General features: G+C 45.0%; 2 protein-coding genes across 2 annotated transcripts in view; one reads left to right on the forward strand and one right to left on the reverse strand.

Moving 5' to 3' along the window:
- Positions 1 to 8,576: 8,576 nt before the first annotated feature.
- The window catches only part of SGPP2 (sphingosine-1-phosphate phosphatase 2), a 141,421-nt gene continuing 132,738 nt past the window's right edge, over positions 8,577 to 17,259 (reverse strand). The window contains exon 5 of the mRNA XM_068544352.1: positions 8,577 to 9,317. Within this exon, the coding sequence (XP_068400453.1) occupies positions 8,766 to 9,317 (552 nt within the window). The 3' untranslated portion in view covers positions 8,577 to 8,765. The remainder of the gene's footprint in view (positions 9,318 to 17,259) is intronic.
- On the forward strand, positions 10,864 to 11,527 carry LOC137764724 (signal peptidase complex subunit 1-like). The gene has a single exon (XM_068543762.1). It carries the CDS (start codon positions 10,958 to 10,960, stop codon positions 11,264 to 11,266), a length of 309 nt encoding a protein of 102 aa, XP_068399863.1. The 5' UTR covers positions 10,864 to 10,957; the 3' UTR covers positions 11,267 to 11,527.

Here is a 17,259-nt window from a genome sequence, read left to right on the forward strand (position 1 = left end):
CCTGCCAGAAAGCTTTTACTGGAGAAGACACACCTATGTAGTAAAAACTGGGAGCCCTCGTATTAAAAGAGAAATTAGATATAATTGATTCCTGTTCTAGCTTACAGATAACTTCTACAGCCTGACATTCCTGCATTACTCTTCAGTTTATAAAGTATTTTCACATGTGATTTTGTCTCAACATTTTAATTTCTTGGTTTAACAATTGTAGGAGGGAGTTAGAATAGGGATTCTCCCTGACTTACAGGATGAGAACAATTGACAGAGAGATTAATAATGTGCCCAGAAGTCACATGGCTAAAAAGTGGGTTTGTGACACTTAGAGTGATGTAGAGCCCATGGATCACTCAATGTTTTGCGTCATTTACCTACTTAACCAAATGTTGAGGTTTCCCTTTTTTTACCAGTTTTGTTTTTTATATATAAAATACTAAAAAACACAAAACATTAAAACTTCACTACTTTAAAAAATTGTACAAAGAGCATCCCAACCTAATTTACCCTTCCTCCCGCAATCCTCTAAAGTAACTAACCATTGTTAATGGTTCATGTTGTTTCTGACATTTTCCTTAGTTTGGACAGTCAGACCCATATACATGCTCACAGTTTTTGGGTCATGCTTTACTTACTGGTTTGCAGTAAGTTTGGGTTTCTATTTTCTATAGTGTATATCATGACATTTCACTTAATATGTCCCATTTTTCCAGGCCAGTACCTTTAGACCTACCTACCTTTTAAATGATACAAAATCCTATTGCATGGATGTCCATAATTTGTTCAGCTGTTCCTCTGTTGATGAACCTTCTGTTGTTTCCAACTCTGCAATTACAAAGAGTGCTCCAGTGGACTTCCATATGCCTCCCCCTAAAATAGCACTGGCTTAGGGACCATGAAAAACCATCCCTAAAGATGCAAGACTATAACTGTCCACATTTGGTATTGTCTTAGATATTTGAATACCACATTGGAATATCCTAGATATTTCTTAGATGTGACTTATGTTCTTGAGCAGTATATAGTCTCAGTACATTAGATTCCTCAATGCAGGGCATATGACATTCTACTATCACCTTTCACACAGGAGTAGCCTAACTAGGAACCAGCTCGCCTAACCACTGCTTCTGCCCTCAGCAGTGATGGGCTCAGAGCACACAATCTTTTTTCTCAGTGTTAGCCTCTGTGCTTGGTGTTTCCTGTAAATGTCACTGACCCCAGTGCTGGGTATTGACTTGGCTCTTTTGTCTGTTTTATCCAAAAGCAAACAGGTGGCCTTAAAGCAATACAACTGCCTTCAGCAAAATATTTCCTCTAAATAAGAAAAGCATTTGACATCTGATCTTCTAAGTTGTGACTTATTATAAGGAGCTTGAATAATTTTATGTACGTAATTTTTTTAAAAAGTAGAGGATGGCATATGTAATCAGATTCAAGGCAGAGCTCACCTCTGGGACAATCTGTGAGCAGCTCCCTAAGGCCCCTGACCAGAGTCCACGTGGGGCAATCGGCCTCCTTGGACAAAGGCAGAGGAGCCGCGTGGCAAGTACTTGACAACAATCCGGGTGATTTTCATTTCCACTACCGCCTGCTTTGTTTTCAGGTTTCCTGCCCACCTTCAACTTTCTAGTAAGCAGAAAGGATGACTGTAAACATATAGACTGTGGGTTGAACAAACACCTCCAGCAGAGGGTTTAATTGAATTATGTATGGCTAAAGCCCTGTTTCTTCTCCCTCATGTGACCCATGCAGTGCAGTAAAAATATACTTGAGGCCTACACTCAAGTTCTTCACTCCTCATCCATAGGTTTGGGCTTGATTGTCTCTGTTTAAGGAAATCAGGAACATGACATGTTCTGCATTAGAACACATTTTGAAAAAGCCCTCCCCCACCCCTCCCAGGTGTTAGGAGGCACTGGCATGAGAGAACTGCTCCGGCATTTGAATTGTAGGACTTGTAAGGCATGCGAAGCAAATCTGCCCTTTCTCTAAGACAGAAAAGTGAGGATGTTGAGGAAATGTGCCTGCTTGGTTCCAAACCTGGCAGAAAAAGAAATTTCCTACATTCCGCCCACCCCTAAAATGAGTACCTACTTAGGGCCAGCAAGAAACCAGTTGTAACGGAGGCAAAGCTGTGTAGACATCCACACTGGTGCTGGATACGTGTGGGGTGAAAGGCTACTCAGAGACGGACGGGATTCACTGGAGATCTCTTAGCTGTGAGTGTCGGGCACAACATTTAAACACGGAGCCCTGGCGGTGAGCCTGCGGCAGATGAAGCAAAATAAGCCAGAAAGAAAGGTGCCCCAATAGCAAACTGTGCTGTAGGGAGGAGAGAGATCGTGTAGGTGAGACAACCTGTGGGAAACACTGGGCACCACACCTGTCACGGGGAGGCCCTGGACAGGGCTTGTTCTGGAGCATAATACAAACAAGCATGGATCAGCTGGACCTGACCTCCTCTCCAGTCTTCACGTTAGTGCAGCGTCTTGCATCCTAGTTGATCCATACATGTGGTCTTTACTTCCTTCTTCCCAAGGGACATTTTCCTCCTTTGCTTACCCATCTACAGATCCAAATGAAATACGTAAAGCAATGGTTTTCAGCACATTAGACATCAGGCAACGAAGGCCAGTGATTCCCCGAGAGATAGAAAAGAAACAAGGTGAGGCCTGTGATTCTCCAGCTTACGGCCTGGACAGAGTCCAGGCTGTGGTGCAGCGGTGGGGACCCAGGTGGAGGTCGGAGGTCTCCAGAAGTTGGGGAGATGGAGCTGGGAGTCCACAGAGGCCGAAGCGGCTAGAGTTGGCAGGGAAGTGGAAAGAGCTGAGGAGAGATAGGCAGAGGCCCCTGCCCTTGAGTCTTCTGTTGAGCACTGAGTGCATGCACGTGTGGGAACTGCCCCGTTAGAGGAGACCACCTGGAACATCCACAAGACGTGAGGGAACCGCCCCGGGAGCCCACACATGGTGGGCCGGAGCTAGCAAACCTCGGAAACCATGGGGAGAGTACCCAGAAGGGCTTTGCCTCAGTAGTGGGGAGACCAACTCTAGACTAAGCGTTACTCTGGTTCAACGAATAAAGCTTAAAAATAAGGTCCAGAAGAATCAAACTATTTCCAAGGAATGAACTGCATCCTAGAACAAAGAATATGTATAGTGATAAAAAAAATATCCAGCACCCAACACTGTAAACTTCACAGAATCTGGCATCCAATAAAAAGAATTCTCAGGCAAGCAAAGAAAGTGGCAAATACAACCACTAGGAAGGGGAAAAATGAATAAAAAACAGACTGAAAAATTACATAGCTGATAAAATTAATAGACCAGCATATTATAACTCTATCCCATATCTTTAAGAAGCCAGAGCGAAGATAGAACAAATAGAGACATGGAAGATGGATATTTTGAGTTTCTATCAATGAAAAAACTATGATGTTGGAGATAAAGTAGAAAGGGATACCCTGCTAAAAATACTATTACCTATTTAATAGCAGCAGAATCGATTGACTCACTTCATGAAGAATTTACGTTAAGCTGTGGTTTTATTCCCCCACAGCAAAAATAGTTTTCCAGCCAAATATTTTTATCAGTACCTAATTAAGACGGCTGAAATGGTCTGTGTTTAGTGTGCCCCGTGCACAGTGTCCCCTGTCACAGGGTCATCCACCTGGTTCCCACGAGACACTGCAGACTGGAAGCCCAGGAGGTCCTGGCTCCTATTTAGGCTCACGGATGCAGGTAGATGGCATGATGGCAGTACCAACTGTCACCCTGCCCCACCCCCAATGCTTTAAGGCTGGCTTTGTGTGTATTGAAGAGGCATTGCCATCCTTTGAACCTCTCCATTGAGAAAGAATCTGGCTTGTGCTCCAACCAAGGGGACCCTGATGTCATAGCGAGAGAGAGCCAGCTAACAGGTGCCAGCAGGTGTGTTGAGTGTGTGCAGCAAAGAAGCGTCCCAGCCGGAACTCCAGCTACATCCTTGCTTGTCTTGCTGGCTTTTGCATGCTATACAGACAGGCGTGGAAGAGGAAAAAGGATTTTGGCTTCGTATAGATTTACCTTGTCTCATGAGGCTACAGTTTTAAGAATTTAACATTCTATTCATGGTCCACATTCAGCTCTCATTCTTCTTAATATGCATCCTGTAAGTAGTCAAGTCTGCACTACAGGTGTGCCCCACTTGAAGAAAACAATGCGTGTGTGGTGTATCCCAAATAATCCATTAAGGAGCCTTATGTTTACAGAAATGAAAAATTGCCATATGATTTTTAAACAGCAAATCCCTCGGTGCACTTAAAATTCACATTTAAACAACCAAAACACAGGCAGCTTTTAGGAAAACATCTATTCCATAAAACGAGATACGTCTATACTCACGTTCCACTTGGTTCTGGTTAACCTCTCTCTTACTAGAGAAACAGGGCTTGGTTCTTGATCATCAAAGAGCAACATGGAGTATTTACGGGTCCTGGAAAGAGCCAGGATCATGGTGAAATGTTTTTAAAATGAAGTTTCACGGGACTACTTCAGGGAGCTGAGCAAAGAGAAGAGGGAAGAGACATGGGCACCAAGGTCACAGACGGAGTCCCTCGCTGCCGTCACGTCTGCTGAGAGATGAACAAGAGGACGTGGGAATGACAGGTTCAGAGACGGCAGAAGGGGAAGGCACCCATGACTAAATATTCGAATGAGGAACAACGAAAGGAGACTAATCACCTGTAGATGTCAAATCCTCTGGATGGTCCCATGTGGAGGCAAGGAAATGGACTAAAGAGCTTCTTATGCTTCCTTCCTGTTCTCGTGATTCGGTTCTGCAACATCAAAGCCCCTTGCTCACCGTTTATCCCACCCCTGCCACCACTGTTATGCCCACACACACTCACCAGCACGGGTGTGGTCTGTCTTCTCCTTGTTAGAGCTGGAGGTTTCTGGAGAAGTGTCTCTGGCAAGCTGTGCCCTCACCGTGGAGTACCATCTCATACCTACTGTGCATCACACCCCCGTGCAAACCCCATCTGTTCTTTCAGCCTGGCTCACACACTGCTTCTCCCACAAGCCTCCCTTGAGTCACAGACCTCAAAGCTGGAATTCGTCTCTCCCTCTTCTCAATTCACACTACAAAGTTGTCTTTTCCCTACAGCCTTAACACTTTGGGTCTTGGGTTGTAATTTTCTGAGCCTGAGTCTCCTCTCTCTGGAGAGAACTCCACAGGGCAGCTGAGGTCTCATCCAGCCTCAAGCAGGCAGCATATTAGGTATTGTGAAATACATAGCATTCAAGGTACCAATAGGTCCTAGCCTCAGCCTTGCAAATAAGAGCGTCATCGGCCTTTGGCACCACTTCAAACAGCGAGGGACGCTTAAAGGCAGAGCATATCGTTGCAACGACGTGAACGTGAAATGCGGTCAGGTCCATTTTGTTCAGCAGACAACATACTCTCATCTGTTTTACTTAACCTTTCCCAGCCTTGCCTTTAACATTCACCTTTCAACACAGAGTGACATTTATCTCTAAGTATGGTAAGAGAATGTTCTTTAGTATCAAGGAGTTGAAGGAGGGTAATTAAGCATGCAGTCTTACCACTTACTTCCTGTTCATCACACCTGTGGCTGCTATGATGCTCACCGACATTTGCACGTGACTGAATCATGACAGCGATAGAGAATTGTACAGCCTCCTGTTTATGTTTGTCGCCTCTTTTCAACTCAGGTCGCATGAACCCTGAGGATCTGGGGGGAAAAAGATCTAGGAAAAAAAAATCCCAAGGTAGCAGAACACTAGCTTTTAAAGCATTTAATAAATCTTAATCAAACCAAAATGATTTTATTTTAAAAAGAATAAATTTACATACGGTACATAGGCAAGACAGCTGAAAGCTTCCAAAATAGAAACCCGGAGCATATGGCCCCGAAACACCACATGCTTTGGTTACACTCGGGAAGCATGAGTCGCCTATTTGGGCAAGAAAATCCTGTGTTACACTGTGATCTGCAGGCACGTTGAGGGGTGATTTCAGCTGTTTAGGGTTTTTAGTTCATGGTCTCGTCTGCGTTTTTTTTCTTTTGCACATTCTGTTATGGTGCAAGTCTGAGCAAAGCTGGCCTGAAATGATGGCTGTTTAAAATGACAGTCACAGGATGGATGCCCTGGTCCAGAGAGGTGGTGGGCTGGGAGCAGGATGAGGACAGGCAGGAAAAGGGCATGCTGTTCTGCCTGGAGGGGCCAACGACCCCGAGGGCTTTGGTGTCACCATTTCCAAATTCAGGACTGGCCAGACCGCAGGTCCTAAGCTTAGATTGGATACATCACGGTGAGCTGGATTCTGAAACTCTTCATCTCCAAGACTCCCGCTCAAGAGAGAGGCTCTGGACCAAGCCTGAAGCAAGCCAGCAGGGGGCAGTCTTTCCCCAGAGAGAAAATCCAAAGGTCAGAGACAGAAGGCATAGTCTTCGAAGGGGCAAGTGGGGTGTGTGTGTGTGAGAGAGAGAGAGACTGAGAGGGTGTGAGGGTCTAACAGAGTGAAGCGCTGTGTGAAGTGAATGAAGAGGGCTGGCCAAGCTGCAGTTTGAATCAGGTAAGGACTTTTACCAACCAGTTTCTAAGCCACAGAGCTGTAGTGCTCAAAAACTAAGCTTGGCCTCACCAGTATGCACATTTTATTCTTCAGAGGCTATATCAAGAGACTTTGAAAGGCGACCAACCATGACGAATCCATGGGTCTTTCTTTAATGAGCTGTGGCTAACATATTCATCCTCAATCCAAATTGTGTAAATACAGCCTTAAATATATAATACAGCTGATCGCAATCCTATTGTCGGGACTTAAAACGAAAGGACAGCAGTAAAATTGACACACACACAAACGAATCACCCACACCCACTGCTGTGACAATAATTATGGCCCTTCTTCTCAAAAGATACAAGTGGAAAAGGCTGATCCTTTTGCTAGTTGGCTTCAGAGAAATCAAGTAAAATCATTTTATGTCAATATCAGCTAGCACTGCGACCTCGGGTTTGGCAGCCTGTGGGGACGGAGGTACAGGGAAGTGCCCCACGCACTGCATTGTGGGGCAGCCTAGGGCAGGGCTGCCCGTGAGCTGGGGCATCTCCCCATCACGGTGCCACAAATACTGGTCAGAGTATGATCTAAGGACAGGTAAACGGCAGGTCATTTTGACCCCTGCCTTCTAACTATGAAAAATGTCAGAAGAATTTGAAGGAGAAACAGGATGTCTTACAATTATTCTTCTCGGTAAACTGGAGCATTAAGTCAAATACTAAAGATCATCACAACCAAAAGGCCAGGGTGCATATTCAAAATCAGGAGAAACGGGTGTTCGGTTTTCACACTGGATGCAGAGGTAAGAGCCTAACTCTCCAGGCAGGCTAATTTTTCCCCAAAGTGTGTGCATGGTGAGGGTGCACGAGGGTTATAAATCATTGGCTTCAGCAGCTCAGGCACTACACGCAAAAGACACTTTGTTAATTACAAGTTGATACTCACTTTTAAGAACACTGTTGATACCTGTTCCTCCTCATTCTTAAGAACTGAAGAGGAACCCCTGCAGGGGGCTGTCTGCATAATGACCACCTTCCTAAGTCTAAGGACTCTCCCGAGATTTAAGGGTGTTGTATTTTGTTGGCTTGTTTTCCTAAGAGAGGCTGATGTTGTTCTTGCATTAATTACCCTTAAAACTGCTAAGAGGTAAGAGGTGGGAAGATGGAAAGGGAGCCGCTGGTTCTATTCAGCAGATGAGAAAACAGATTTAGGAAAAGTAACTAAGAGGTGGAGGACGAGTGTCAGGGAGGGAGGGCTAGTCCCACTTTGTCAGGCCCCAGGAAGGATTGTGTTCATCTGTTCTTCTACTGATCCACTTTCACAGGCAGACGACACTGGCTTCCCAGTTTGTAAGGAAGCAAGAAAGCTGAAGAAGAGCAGAGGGCTTGTCCCAAGTCACTCTGACGCAGGAGAGAGCAGGACACTCAGAGGAACCCAGATGAGGTGAGATGGGAGCAGCCAGTTGGGTTCATGGGTCAGAAGAGGACAGAAATGGTGCCTGGAATCCTGCAAAGTGTACAAACGAGGAGTGGATCCCGGTTCAATATGCACCCGACAGAGACCAGGATGCATAAGGAAAGCAGGCTCTTGCCCGTGACCTCGCCAGCTTTGCCCCCGCCTTTCCTGCTTCCCAGCGAGGTTCCCAGTGCTCTTTCCCCCCATGCAGGCGCTGTCTAATGTGATCATCATGACAAGAAAGTCGCCCTGTCCAAGGAATGCAGTTTTACGTGGCACCACCCTGTCTCTTGGACCAACATTCCAGTTTTGGAAATGAGACTCGGTGCTGGGCAAGGTCACAACTGAAAAGGAACGCCCGACGTCCAGCCTCCTGGATCATGCCCGTCTCCTTAGGCTCTCCAGAACCCAGGGGGGCTTGTGGCCGTTCCTAAGCCAGGCCACAGTTCCTGCCAGCCCAGGAGTGGTCCAAAGTCCAAGTAATGGACAGGGTGAGGCGCCTTAAAGAACTCAGCTGCGGGTTTGCCTGGCTTCGTCTGCAACATGACGCTTACAGGCTAGTGGTCACCGTGAGACCATTTTTCCTTCCATAAAGCAGCAACATTTCTCTCAGGTACCAGCAAAACAGACATGTGACTTAGGGCTTTTTTTTTTTTTTTAAAAGAAAAATGTGTTGTCAAAACTTCCCCACTCAACAACTTTTTGATGTCTTGCTCTCATGTCCAGTGAGCTAATTTCCGACCACTTGAGGCTCACAGTAATCCCAGAAACCTGTGTAGCATTGGCACGAAGGTGGTAGCACAGATGCCAACTGACGTGTAGGTGACAAACTTGTAAGGCACTTCGATCTCCAGTCTCCGCCTGGCCTCCTTGTTTCTGGTGACCACCTTGAACCAGGAGTACAGCACTTGCAGCGAGAGATTTTGTACAAGTTGACGAACCAAGAGGAGCAGCACAATTCCCACCGTAAATTTGGTCAGACCCAAAACTAACAGGTCCCTGGTGAGGGGTGGGATGTTCTGAATAACAGGGAGAGGGTCCGTGGGCTTGGACACGAGCTGGAAAAAATGGTTGATCCAGAATCCTATGGTCACCCCAGCCCCGGCAGCCATAATGGTGGTGGTGTCCGCTCTGGTCGGGCTGTAGTAATCGGACACGGGGTAATTGTAGCACAAGAAGAATGGCACCACCAGGACACACACAGGGAAGAGGGGGCTGGCCGAGTCCAGGCGATCGATAAGGGTCCAGGCGGGGTAGGTGAGGACGATGAGGATGGCGGTGATCAAGATGCCACCCAGCACATCCTGCGGGAGAGAAAAGGACGATGTAAGTCAAACGAGTGTTCCCCTGTATACAGGTATAATTTTGATTCAAATAGAATTGATTTGACATTTAAAATACAATTTTTATATTGTTTTAATTTATAATACATATTTTTAAAAGGTACAGTTGTAGACATTTGAAAATAGGAAAAATACAAACCACAATCACGCTATTCGTGCTATGTCTTTTCTTCCAGTTTTTCTGTCTTTTGGAATAAATTATTTTCTTAATGTATAGCTATAATCACACTGTTCCTTCAATCTATTATTTTTTGTTTTGAATTCTGTACTTTAAAAAAACTTTTGTTTTGGCTGCGCCACACAGCTCGCAGGATCTTAGTTCCCCGACGAGGGACCAAACCCAGGCGATGGCAGTGAAAGCGCTGAGTCCTAACCACTGGACCGCCAGGGAATTCCCTTTAATCTATTGTTTTTGATTTCATAGTATATCACAAGGGTTGTCATGATCTTCACAGAGGTGGCGTCATCCTTTTTTGGCAGGCAGGGGTCGGGGCTGCAGCTGGCTGGAGGAGGAAGCTGGCTTCTTCGGGAGCCACCTTCCTAGCAAGTACACCGTCATTACTTATGGAGCGCGTTTATTTGGGTTGGTTTGAGAAGACCTTGTAGATGTGGTGCTGCCAAAGCTCCGCCATGCCCGTCTGGGTACTACCACTCTGTCTTCAGAGACAGAATTTCAAATACTGTATATATTTCACTGGGTGCATGCACCATGCTTGATTTAATCAATTCTTCTTTACATTTTAGATTCCGGTTTTCTTTCTTGCTTCCTCTGACCCTCCTGCCTTCCCTATTTTTCCCTCTTTCTCTCCCTCCCTCCTTGCTTCTTTCCTTAAACTCCTGTTTAAAATATTTTTAACTCCTTAATGTCATCCACTTTCTTCTTCCTTTAGCATTCTCGCAGCAAAATTCATTAGGTGAATTCTTTTTTTTTTTTTTCACACCCACACACTGTATTTTATTTTTACAAGAGATACACTGACACCAAGTATTGTAAATGGATGACCACAACAAAAGCAACAATGATTGCAATTACCAAACACGAAACACACTCATATTACGTCATAATATTGACATTCAGTCCAGTAATCCTCCACTGTAACAGCTCCTTTACTTTGCAGTGAAAATTGATTTGTATATTTTTTGCCTCCGAGTCCCTGTGGGATTTTTTTTTTTTATTCAAACAGAAAGTCACAAAAATTATAATCATCCTCATCAGTTCACTCAGTCCCATGTAATTAATTTTTTTGTATCTTGATCTTTTGTTAGCACTTTTAGGAGTTCATCAGTTTTCCATTAGAGTTCTGAAAATGCTTATTCATTCAGTTCAGCAGTACAGTCAGTTACCAGAAACCTGTACTTGTCAGAGTCTTTTCCATGAATTCCTTGAAGATGAAACCCTTTTATAGGAACGTTTTTGCAAAAGCATTAGAGTACACCCAGAACTGTCTGTAAATGACAAAAGACTTAAAAATGACCGTGGGGTGGCCATCGCGACCCTCGGCTCCACAGGTCCGCAGAGCTGTGCGCAGGAGCTGACCCTGGCCCCTGCTGTCCCTGAGTCCCGGCCGCCTTCGCTCCGCCGCCCGCCTCCTGAGCCAGTCATGTTGGAGCATCTGAGCTCCCTGCCCACGCAAATGGATTACAAGGGCCAGAAGCTAGCTGAACAGATGTTTCAGGGAATTATTCTTTTTTCTGCAACAGTTGGATTTATCTACGGGTACGTGGCTGAACAGTTCGGGTGGACTGCCTATATAGTTATGGCGGGATTTGCTTTTTCGTGTTTGCTGACACTTCCTCCGTGGCCCATTTATCGCCGGCACCCCCTCAGGTGGTTACCTGTTCAAGACTCAGGCACAGAAGACAAGAAACCAGGGGAAAGAAAAATTAAGAGACATGCTAAAAATAATTGATTGGGGTTTTCATGATTGAGCTTTACTACTGCAGCTGCTTTTGTTTCGTGTGACATGAGTTAGATTGTTTTCATATCCAAAACATGAGCTAAAAACACCTGTGCTCAGCTGTGTACAGATTTTGTTCTCTCTATATTTCACTTCTCTGTTGGGTTTTGATTTATAAATATTTTAGACCTTCTCTTCACAATCTTCCTCTGAAATGGAGAACAGAAAACACAAGTATGCAAAGTTTCTTTCAGGTCTACAAAATAATGAAGAATAAAAAGCCTCATAAATGATAATACAATTTAACTATCAAAGTTCTATAATTCATTATGAGTCGTCAGGCTGTTTTAATGTTTTCAAATAAAACTCACAGTGCAAAAAAAAAAAAAAAAATGAACGTGGTTAAAGATTTGATGAAAGTTCATAATAATGCAATTGACAAGGAAATTGTTATTTCTGAGATATACATTTTAAAGTCATAACTAGAATTATGACTTATAACATATACCAGAAAATATAAGATTTTTAGAAATTTCATGTAATGTCTGAAACATTTATATTAACATATTTCCATACAAATAAGGTGAATTCTTAATGTAACCAATAGATGAATACATCTAAGTCAGAGAATGAGGAGCTTTGCTGTGGTTTTGTTACAAAGTTGCACATGGATTATTTTGAAAGTTTACCATTGGAAAATTGAAACACTTTCCTCAATGTATTGGAAAATCTGGGAAACACCAAAAAGTAAAACACATGCATTGTGGAAAAACTGGAAAGCACTGAAAAGTATAAGAAAAAATAAATAGATCCTTATTTCCACCACCTACAGTTAGCGCTGTCTATATTTTGGCATGTTGCCTTCCACTCTTTTTTTTTTTTTCCATATAAACATAAAATAGAATTCTAAAGGCTTAGGTCTTTTTTTTTTTTCTCTCCCTAATAGCTTCATTCATTATTTCTCTTGTTTAGTTTCTAATAAAATGACATCTGATTTGAGTGAACAATGGGTGAGAATCAGACCTTAGAAATAAACACTGAGGCTACAGCAAATTTCACAGATTAGAAGGCATCCATCCTTCCTTCCAGCCCATGTGTGAGTGCCTGCTATATGCCAGACACAGTGCGAGAGGATCCAGTCTGAGCCAAACAATCACAACCACACCTAGGCGGAGCTTACAGCTCAGTGGAGAGACAGAGGATTACTGTTGTTTCAGAGGGAAAGGGATAAGCCTGTGGATCTCGATGGTCCCTTGGGGCTGGAGAGTAAAGAGTAAACACAGGTAGGAAACACTTCCCACAGGGCTCTAGAGTCCAGTCCGCTTCCTAAAGCCTGCATCCAGGGAGCAATGTGAAGCCACTGACGTAGCTCTCATTGGGTACCAACATGACAAGAGTTTCTGACTGCAGTGAGGAGAACAGATAGGAGAGGGGCAAGAGTGGGGGGGAGCCTTGTGTTGCTGCATGTCCTTCACGTGGCACCTGGGCTTTACCTGTTCTTACTTCCGCCATTATCCTTCTCTTCAAATATCCCTCATGGAGGCTTCACAGTCTCCATGATCTTTCTCCCCATGACCTTCTCCTGTGCTATGATTATGCACGGATGTTATGGGGGGGGGGGGGGAAAGGAGCAATCTTTCATTTAAGTTTCCTGGTTACCAAAACTTGAGCCAAACTCTTGAATTTTCTACACCCGTCATCTCCACTTCTGCACTGCCAACCTAGACTTAGATGATACACCATTCTCAAAGGCCACTTACTAGACATTTGCTGGTTGTTTCTTCAGCATCTGTCTTTGACCCGATAGCCTCATACCTCCCCTTGGGGACCCATGAAGTTCTGGAAAATTATGGAGTTGGAGCACATGACCTAGGTAGACCAATCAGTGCACTGTATCTCCTGGTCACCGTGATTGGTGCAGGGGTGGTCATGTGACCTACACCAGTCCAATCAGACAAAATTGTGCGGGTTTTGCTTGGATTCTTGGAAAGAGATGTTGTTTCTCCTTCTGAACACTGGGCCCTGTGGACTGACACCCTTCACTTAGCAGACCTTTAATATTCAGCTTTTATTAATATTACCCTGCACCATCTTGGCTCTTCCCTGACCCCTAAGAAGTCTCTTTCTTGGTTTCCTCCTTTAGGTCCTAATAGATCCTACACAGGCATTTTCACAGATTCTGTCTTCAGGCTCTGCGTGTTTTTCTCTGTTGAATAGTTTGTGTAGTTTCTATGTTGTGTTAGTTTCTGCTGTACAACATTGGAGACACAGATTTGAGTGCCACGCTGTTAGAGAATGGAGAGATGAGGCCATGGACCTACACAAACTTTTCAACAGAGAAAAACATGCAGAGCCTGAAGACACAGTCTGTGGAAATGCCCATGTTTAGATGCTCCAATAAAAATTAATTTTAAAAAATTGGTCGAATAAGCTATTGTATAGTCATTGAGTGGAACACTATGCAACAATAAAAAAGTAAAAAAGCGAAGTACAAAAAAAACCCAACTATGTCTCCAGGCGTCTCTCTCAAACTTTAGTCCTGCCTCTTTAAACCAAAAGCTAGACATTTTCATTCAGATGTCCTTTCAGCACCCCCAAACCAACTTGTCTAAGATAAAAGTCACCAAAATGAAAAATGAGTAAAGGAAATGAGCACTTTATAGGAAAAGAAATATGAATGCTTCTTAAACATATAAAGTATACCTAAATTTACTCATAATAAGAAGTGGAAATTAAGCTATGCTGAAGAGAAATTAAAATTTACATTCACACAAAAATCAGTACACAAATGTTTACAGCAGTTCTATTAATAATCACCCAGAACTGGAAAAAAAAACCCAGTGTCATTAAAGGGGTAAACAAACTGTGCTACTTTCATACAATGGAATACTTCTCAGCAATAAAAAACAACAAACTACTGATGCAGGCAACAGCTTTGATGAAATCTCCAGGAAATTATGCTGAATGGAAAAAGCCAGTCTCCAAGGGTTACACGCTGTGTGGTTCTATTTATATGACATTCTCTAAAAGACAGAACTACAGGGATGGGGAACAGATCAGTGGTTGCCAGGGTCTAGGGGCAGGGGGAGTGTGCGACTACAAAGGGAGAGCATGGGGGACTTTTTTGGGGTGATGGAGCCGTTCTGTGTTGCGGTGGTGGTTACTCAGATCTATCCCGGCGTTAAAATCCAGAGAACTATACACCCAAAGCAAAGTCAATTTCACTGTTTGTTCATTTAAAAAATAAAATAAAAAATGACATTTTAAAGAAACATTAAAAAGCTGGTGGCCTCTTTAGTTTTCTCTAAATAACAGTGTCATGCGTGCTGTGTGTGAACCAGTGCTGTGGACACCCAGAGGTTCCAACGTGACCCCGCCCTCCCTCCCCTGCCCCACAAACCACTGAGAATGTACCCCTCACCTATCAGCATTAACAAAATCCAAAAGTTTGACAGTATTCTGTTGATGAAACAGTAGTTGGGGGCAAAGGGACTCTTGTCTCTTAATCACATGAATGCAAAATGGCACAACCCTTATGGGGAGGAACCTGGCAATATTTTAAAAAATTACACATTCATATAACCTCTGACCCACAATCTCACTCTAGGTCTTGACCATAGAGATACACCCGCCCGTGTCTGTAAGGAAGTATTTACAAGCTGTCCATTGTAGTATTGTTTGTAATAGCAGGACCCTGGAAAAATGCCAGGTTCTACCTAGAGGGGCCAGTTAAATCTAACCGTGGTATATTCATACAATGGAATACTCTGCAGCTGTAAAAAGGATGAGGAGACTCTGATGTGGAATTTTAAAACGCACGGTACTGAACAGTGTGTCCAGTATGCTACCATTTTCCATTTTTACAACGGTGGTAGAATATATGGATACATTTTTACTTGATACACAAGCAGGTTCACTTGAATGGCAGGGGATGGAGTTGGCAAGGAGCCTTTTCACAGGATACCTGTGTGTACCTTTTGAATCTTTTTTTTTTTGGCCACACCACGCGGCTTGCAGGATCTTAGTTCCCTGACCAGGAATCAAACCCGGGCCCCCTACAGTGGAAGCGTGGAGTCCTAACCACTGGACCACCAGGGGATTCCCCTTTTTGAATTTTATATCCTATAAATGTACCGCCTACTCTAAAAAATTAAGTGAAAATAATTCCATCTCTCCTCTTCCAAACAGGATCTGCCTTTCAATTCCCCATATGAAGTGGGGATCTGAGGTGAGTCTAGTGGTGTCCTCCCCAGGGGATTGGGCATATGTGGTGATGGGGGCGTGCGACCGTCCTGCCGAAGCATCACCTGCTGAGGACTGAGGGCGTCTTTCTGTGAGTTTTAAAGGAACACACAGTTTGCAGGGAGGAGCAGGGCCAGGCACAATGAACTCGATACCCAGCACAAGCCTCTGCTTTCTCAGTGGGGAGGGGAGGTTCTGCCACTCCGAGTGTCTCTGGCAGCCCCACTGAACTCGAGTCTGAGCCCGGAGGAAGTCAGAGAGGATGGAAGAGTCATTTTGCCTCCATCTGCAAAACACAGAGCTAAAGAATGCTGCTTGAAGACCCTTCTGGCAGAGGGCTCTCCAAAGGGGGGAACCCATTCTTCCTCATACCTCCAGGCCACAGTGCCCCATGTGGGCACTTTATGACACCATGACAAAGGCAGAGCATCTGTATCATCCACTGTGGCCCTTGAATTAGAGTCATGGGCACAGATCTGCTTTGCCTGGTGAAGCAGCCGAAGAGTTACTGCTTACACGCAGATCAGCAGGGAAGGATGCTGATGGGGCAGGGACTGCAGAACTCAGAGCACCAACAGCATATCCTAGACCAGCTGGTGGGACAACATCAGAAAGCTGCTGGGCCTGGAGGGCAGTGGGCAAGACCAAGCTGCTCAAGGTCACAGCCTGGGCAGAGAGCAAGGGACCCAGCAATGTTATCTTCACATCATGGCGTCCGACAGGCCAACAGTGGCGCTAGGGGCTCGGACTGGTCCTGAGCAGATGTGAGACTCCTTTTGCAAAGTCAAGACATTGTTCATGTGGGCATTTCTGTTAGGGTTGAACTGTGTTTACCACCCCCCCCCATTTCTGTAGGGGTTAAACACAGTTTTGCAGAGGACTAGGGGTTCAGAGTGACCCTGTAGGGCTCAGAGAAATTCATTAATTATACGTATTTCTGTTGATGGACCCGCCCCCCACCCCCCAGGCTCCCTGGTGGCAGAAGCTCAAGAGTCCTAACGACTGCTCCTCCCTCTCACCACCTGTGACCGGCAGTCACAGACGCCCCCTCCTTCATCCACAAGCTCCCGCTCCTGCTGTCACCTCTGAACGCCCACTCTCCCACCCAGAGCTTCATTTCCCTGCCTGCCGGCCAGTCTCCTGTCCACAGCATTCACTCACCGCCTTCCTGGTTGCTGTTTCAATAACCAATGTTCGCCAACTTTAGTGTGCAGCGGAATTCACTTAGGACAATTATTCAGATGTAGATTCCAGAGGACTGCCCTCTGATTCTGATCTGCAGTGTGGCCCAGGAGCCTGCATTTTCACACCTCAACATAATGCTGATGTAGTGAGTCTAAACAGAAACAACTCTGAGAAATACCAACCTCTCTGGGGCTTCCCTGGTGGCGCAGTGGTTAAGAATCCGCCTGCCAATGCAGGGGACACGGGTTCGAGCCCTGGTCTGGGAAGATCCCACATGCCGCGGAGCAACTAAGCCCGTGCGCCACAACTACTGAGCCTGCGCTCTAGAGCCTGCAAGCCACAACTACTGAAGCCCATGTGCTACAACTACTGAAGCCCGTGTGCTACAACTATTGAAGCCCGCGCACTACAACTACTGAAGCCCACGCGCCTAGAGCCTGTGCTCTGCAACAAGAGAAGCCACCACAATGAGAAGCCTGTGCCCCGCAACAAAGAGTAGCCCCCGCTCACTGCAACTAGAGAAAGCCCGCGTGCAGCAGCGAAGACCAAATGCAGCCAAAAATTAAATAAATGAATAA

The sequence above is a fragment of the Eschrichtius robustus genome, chromosome 5 (assembly GCF_028021215.1).
Source record: "Eschrichtius robustus isolate mEscRob2 chromosome 5, mEscRob2.pri, whole genome shotgun sequence".
NCBI lineage: Eukaryota > Metazoa > Chordata > Mammalia > Artiodactyla > Eschrichtiidae > Eschrichtius > Eschrichtius robustus.

Excerpts from the sequence above, each read along its gene's own strand:
- LOC137764724 (XM_068543762.1), top strand. The coding sequence starts at position 10,958 with ATGTTGGAGCATCTGAGCTCCCTGCCCACGCAAATGGATTACAAGGGC.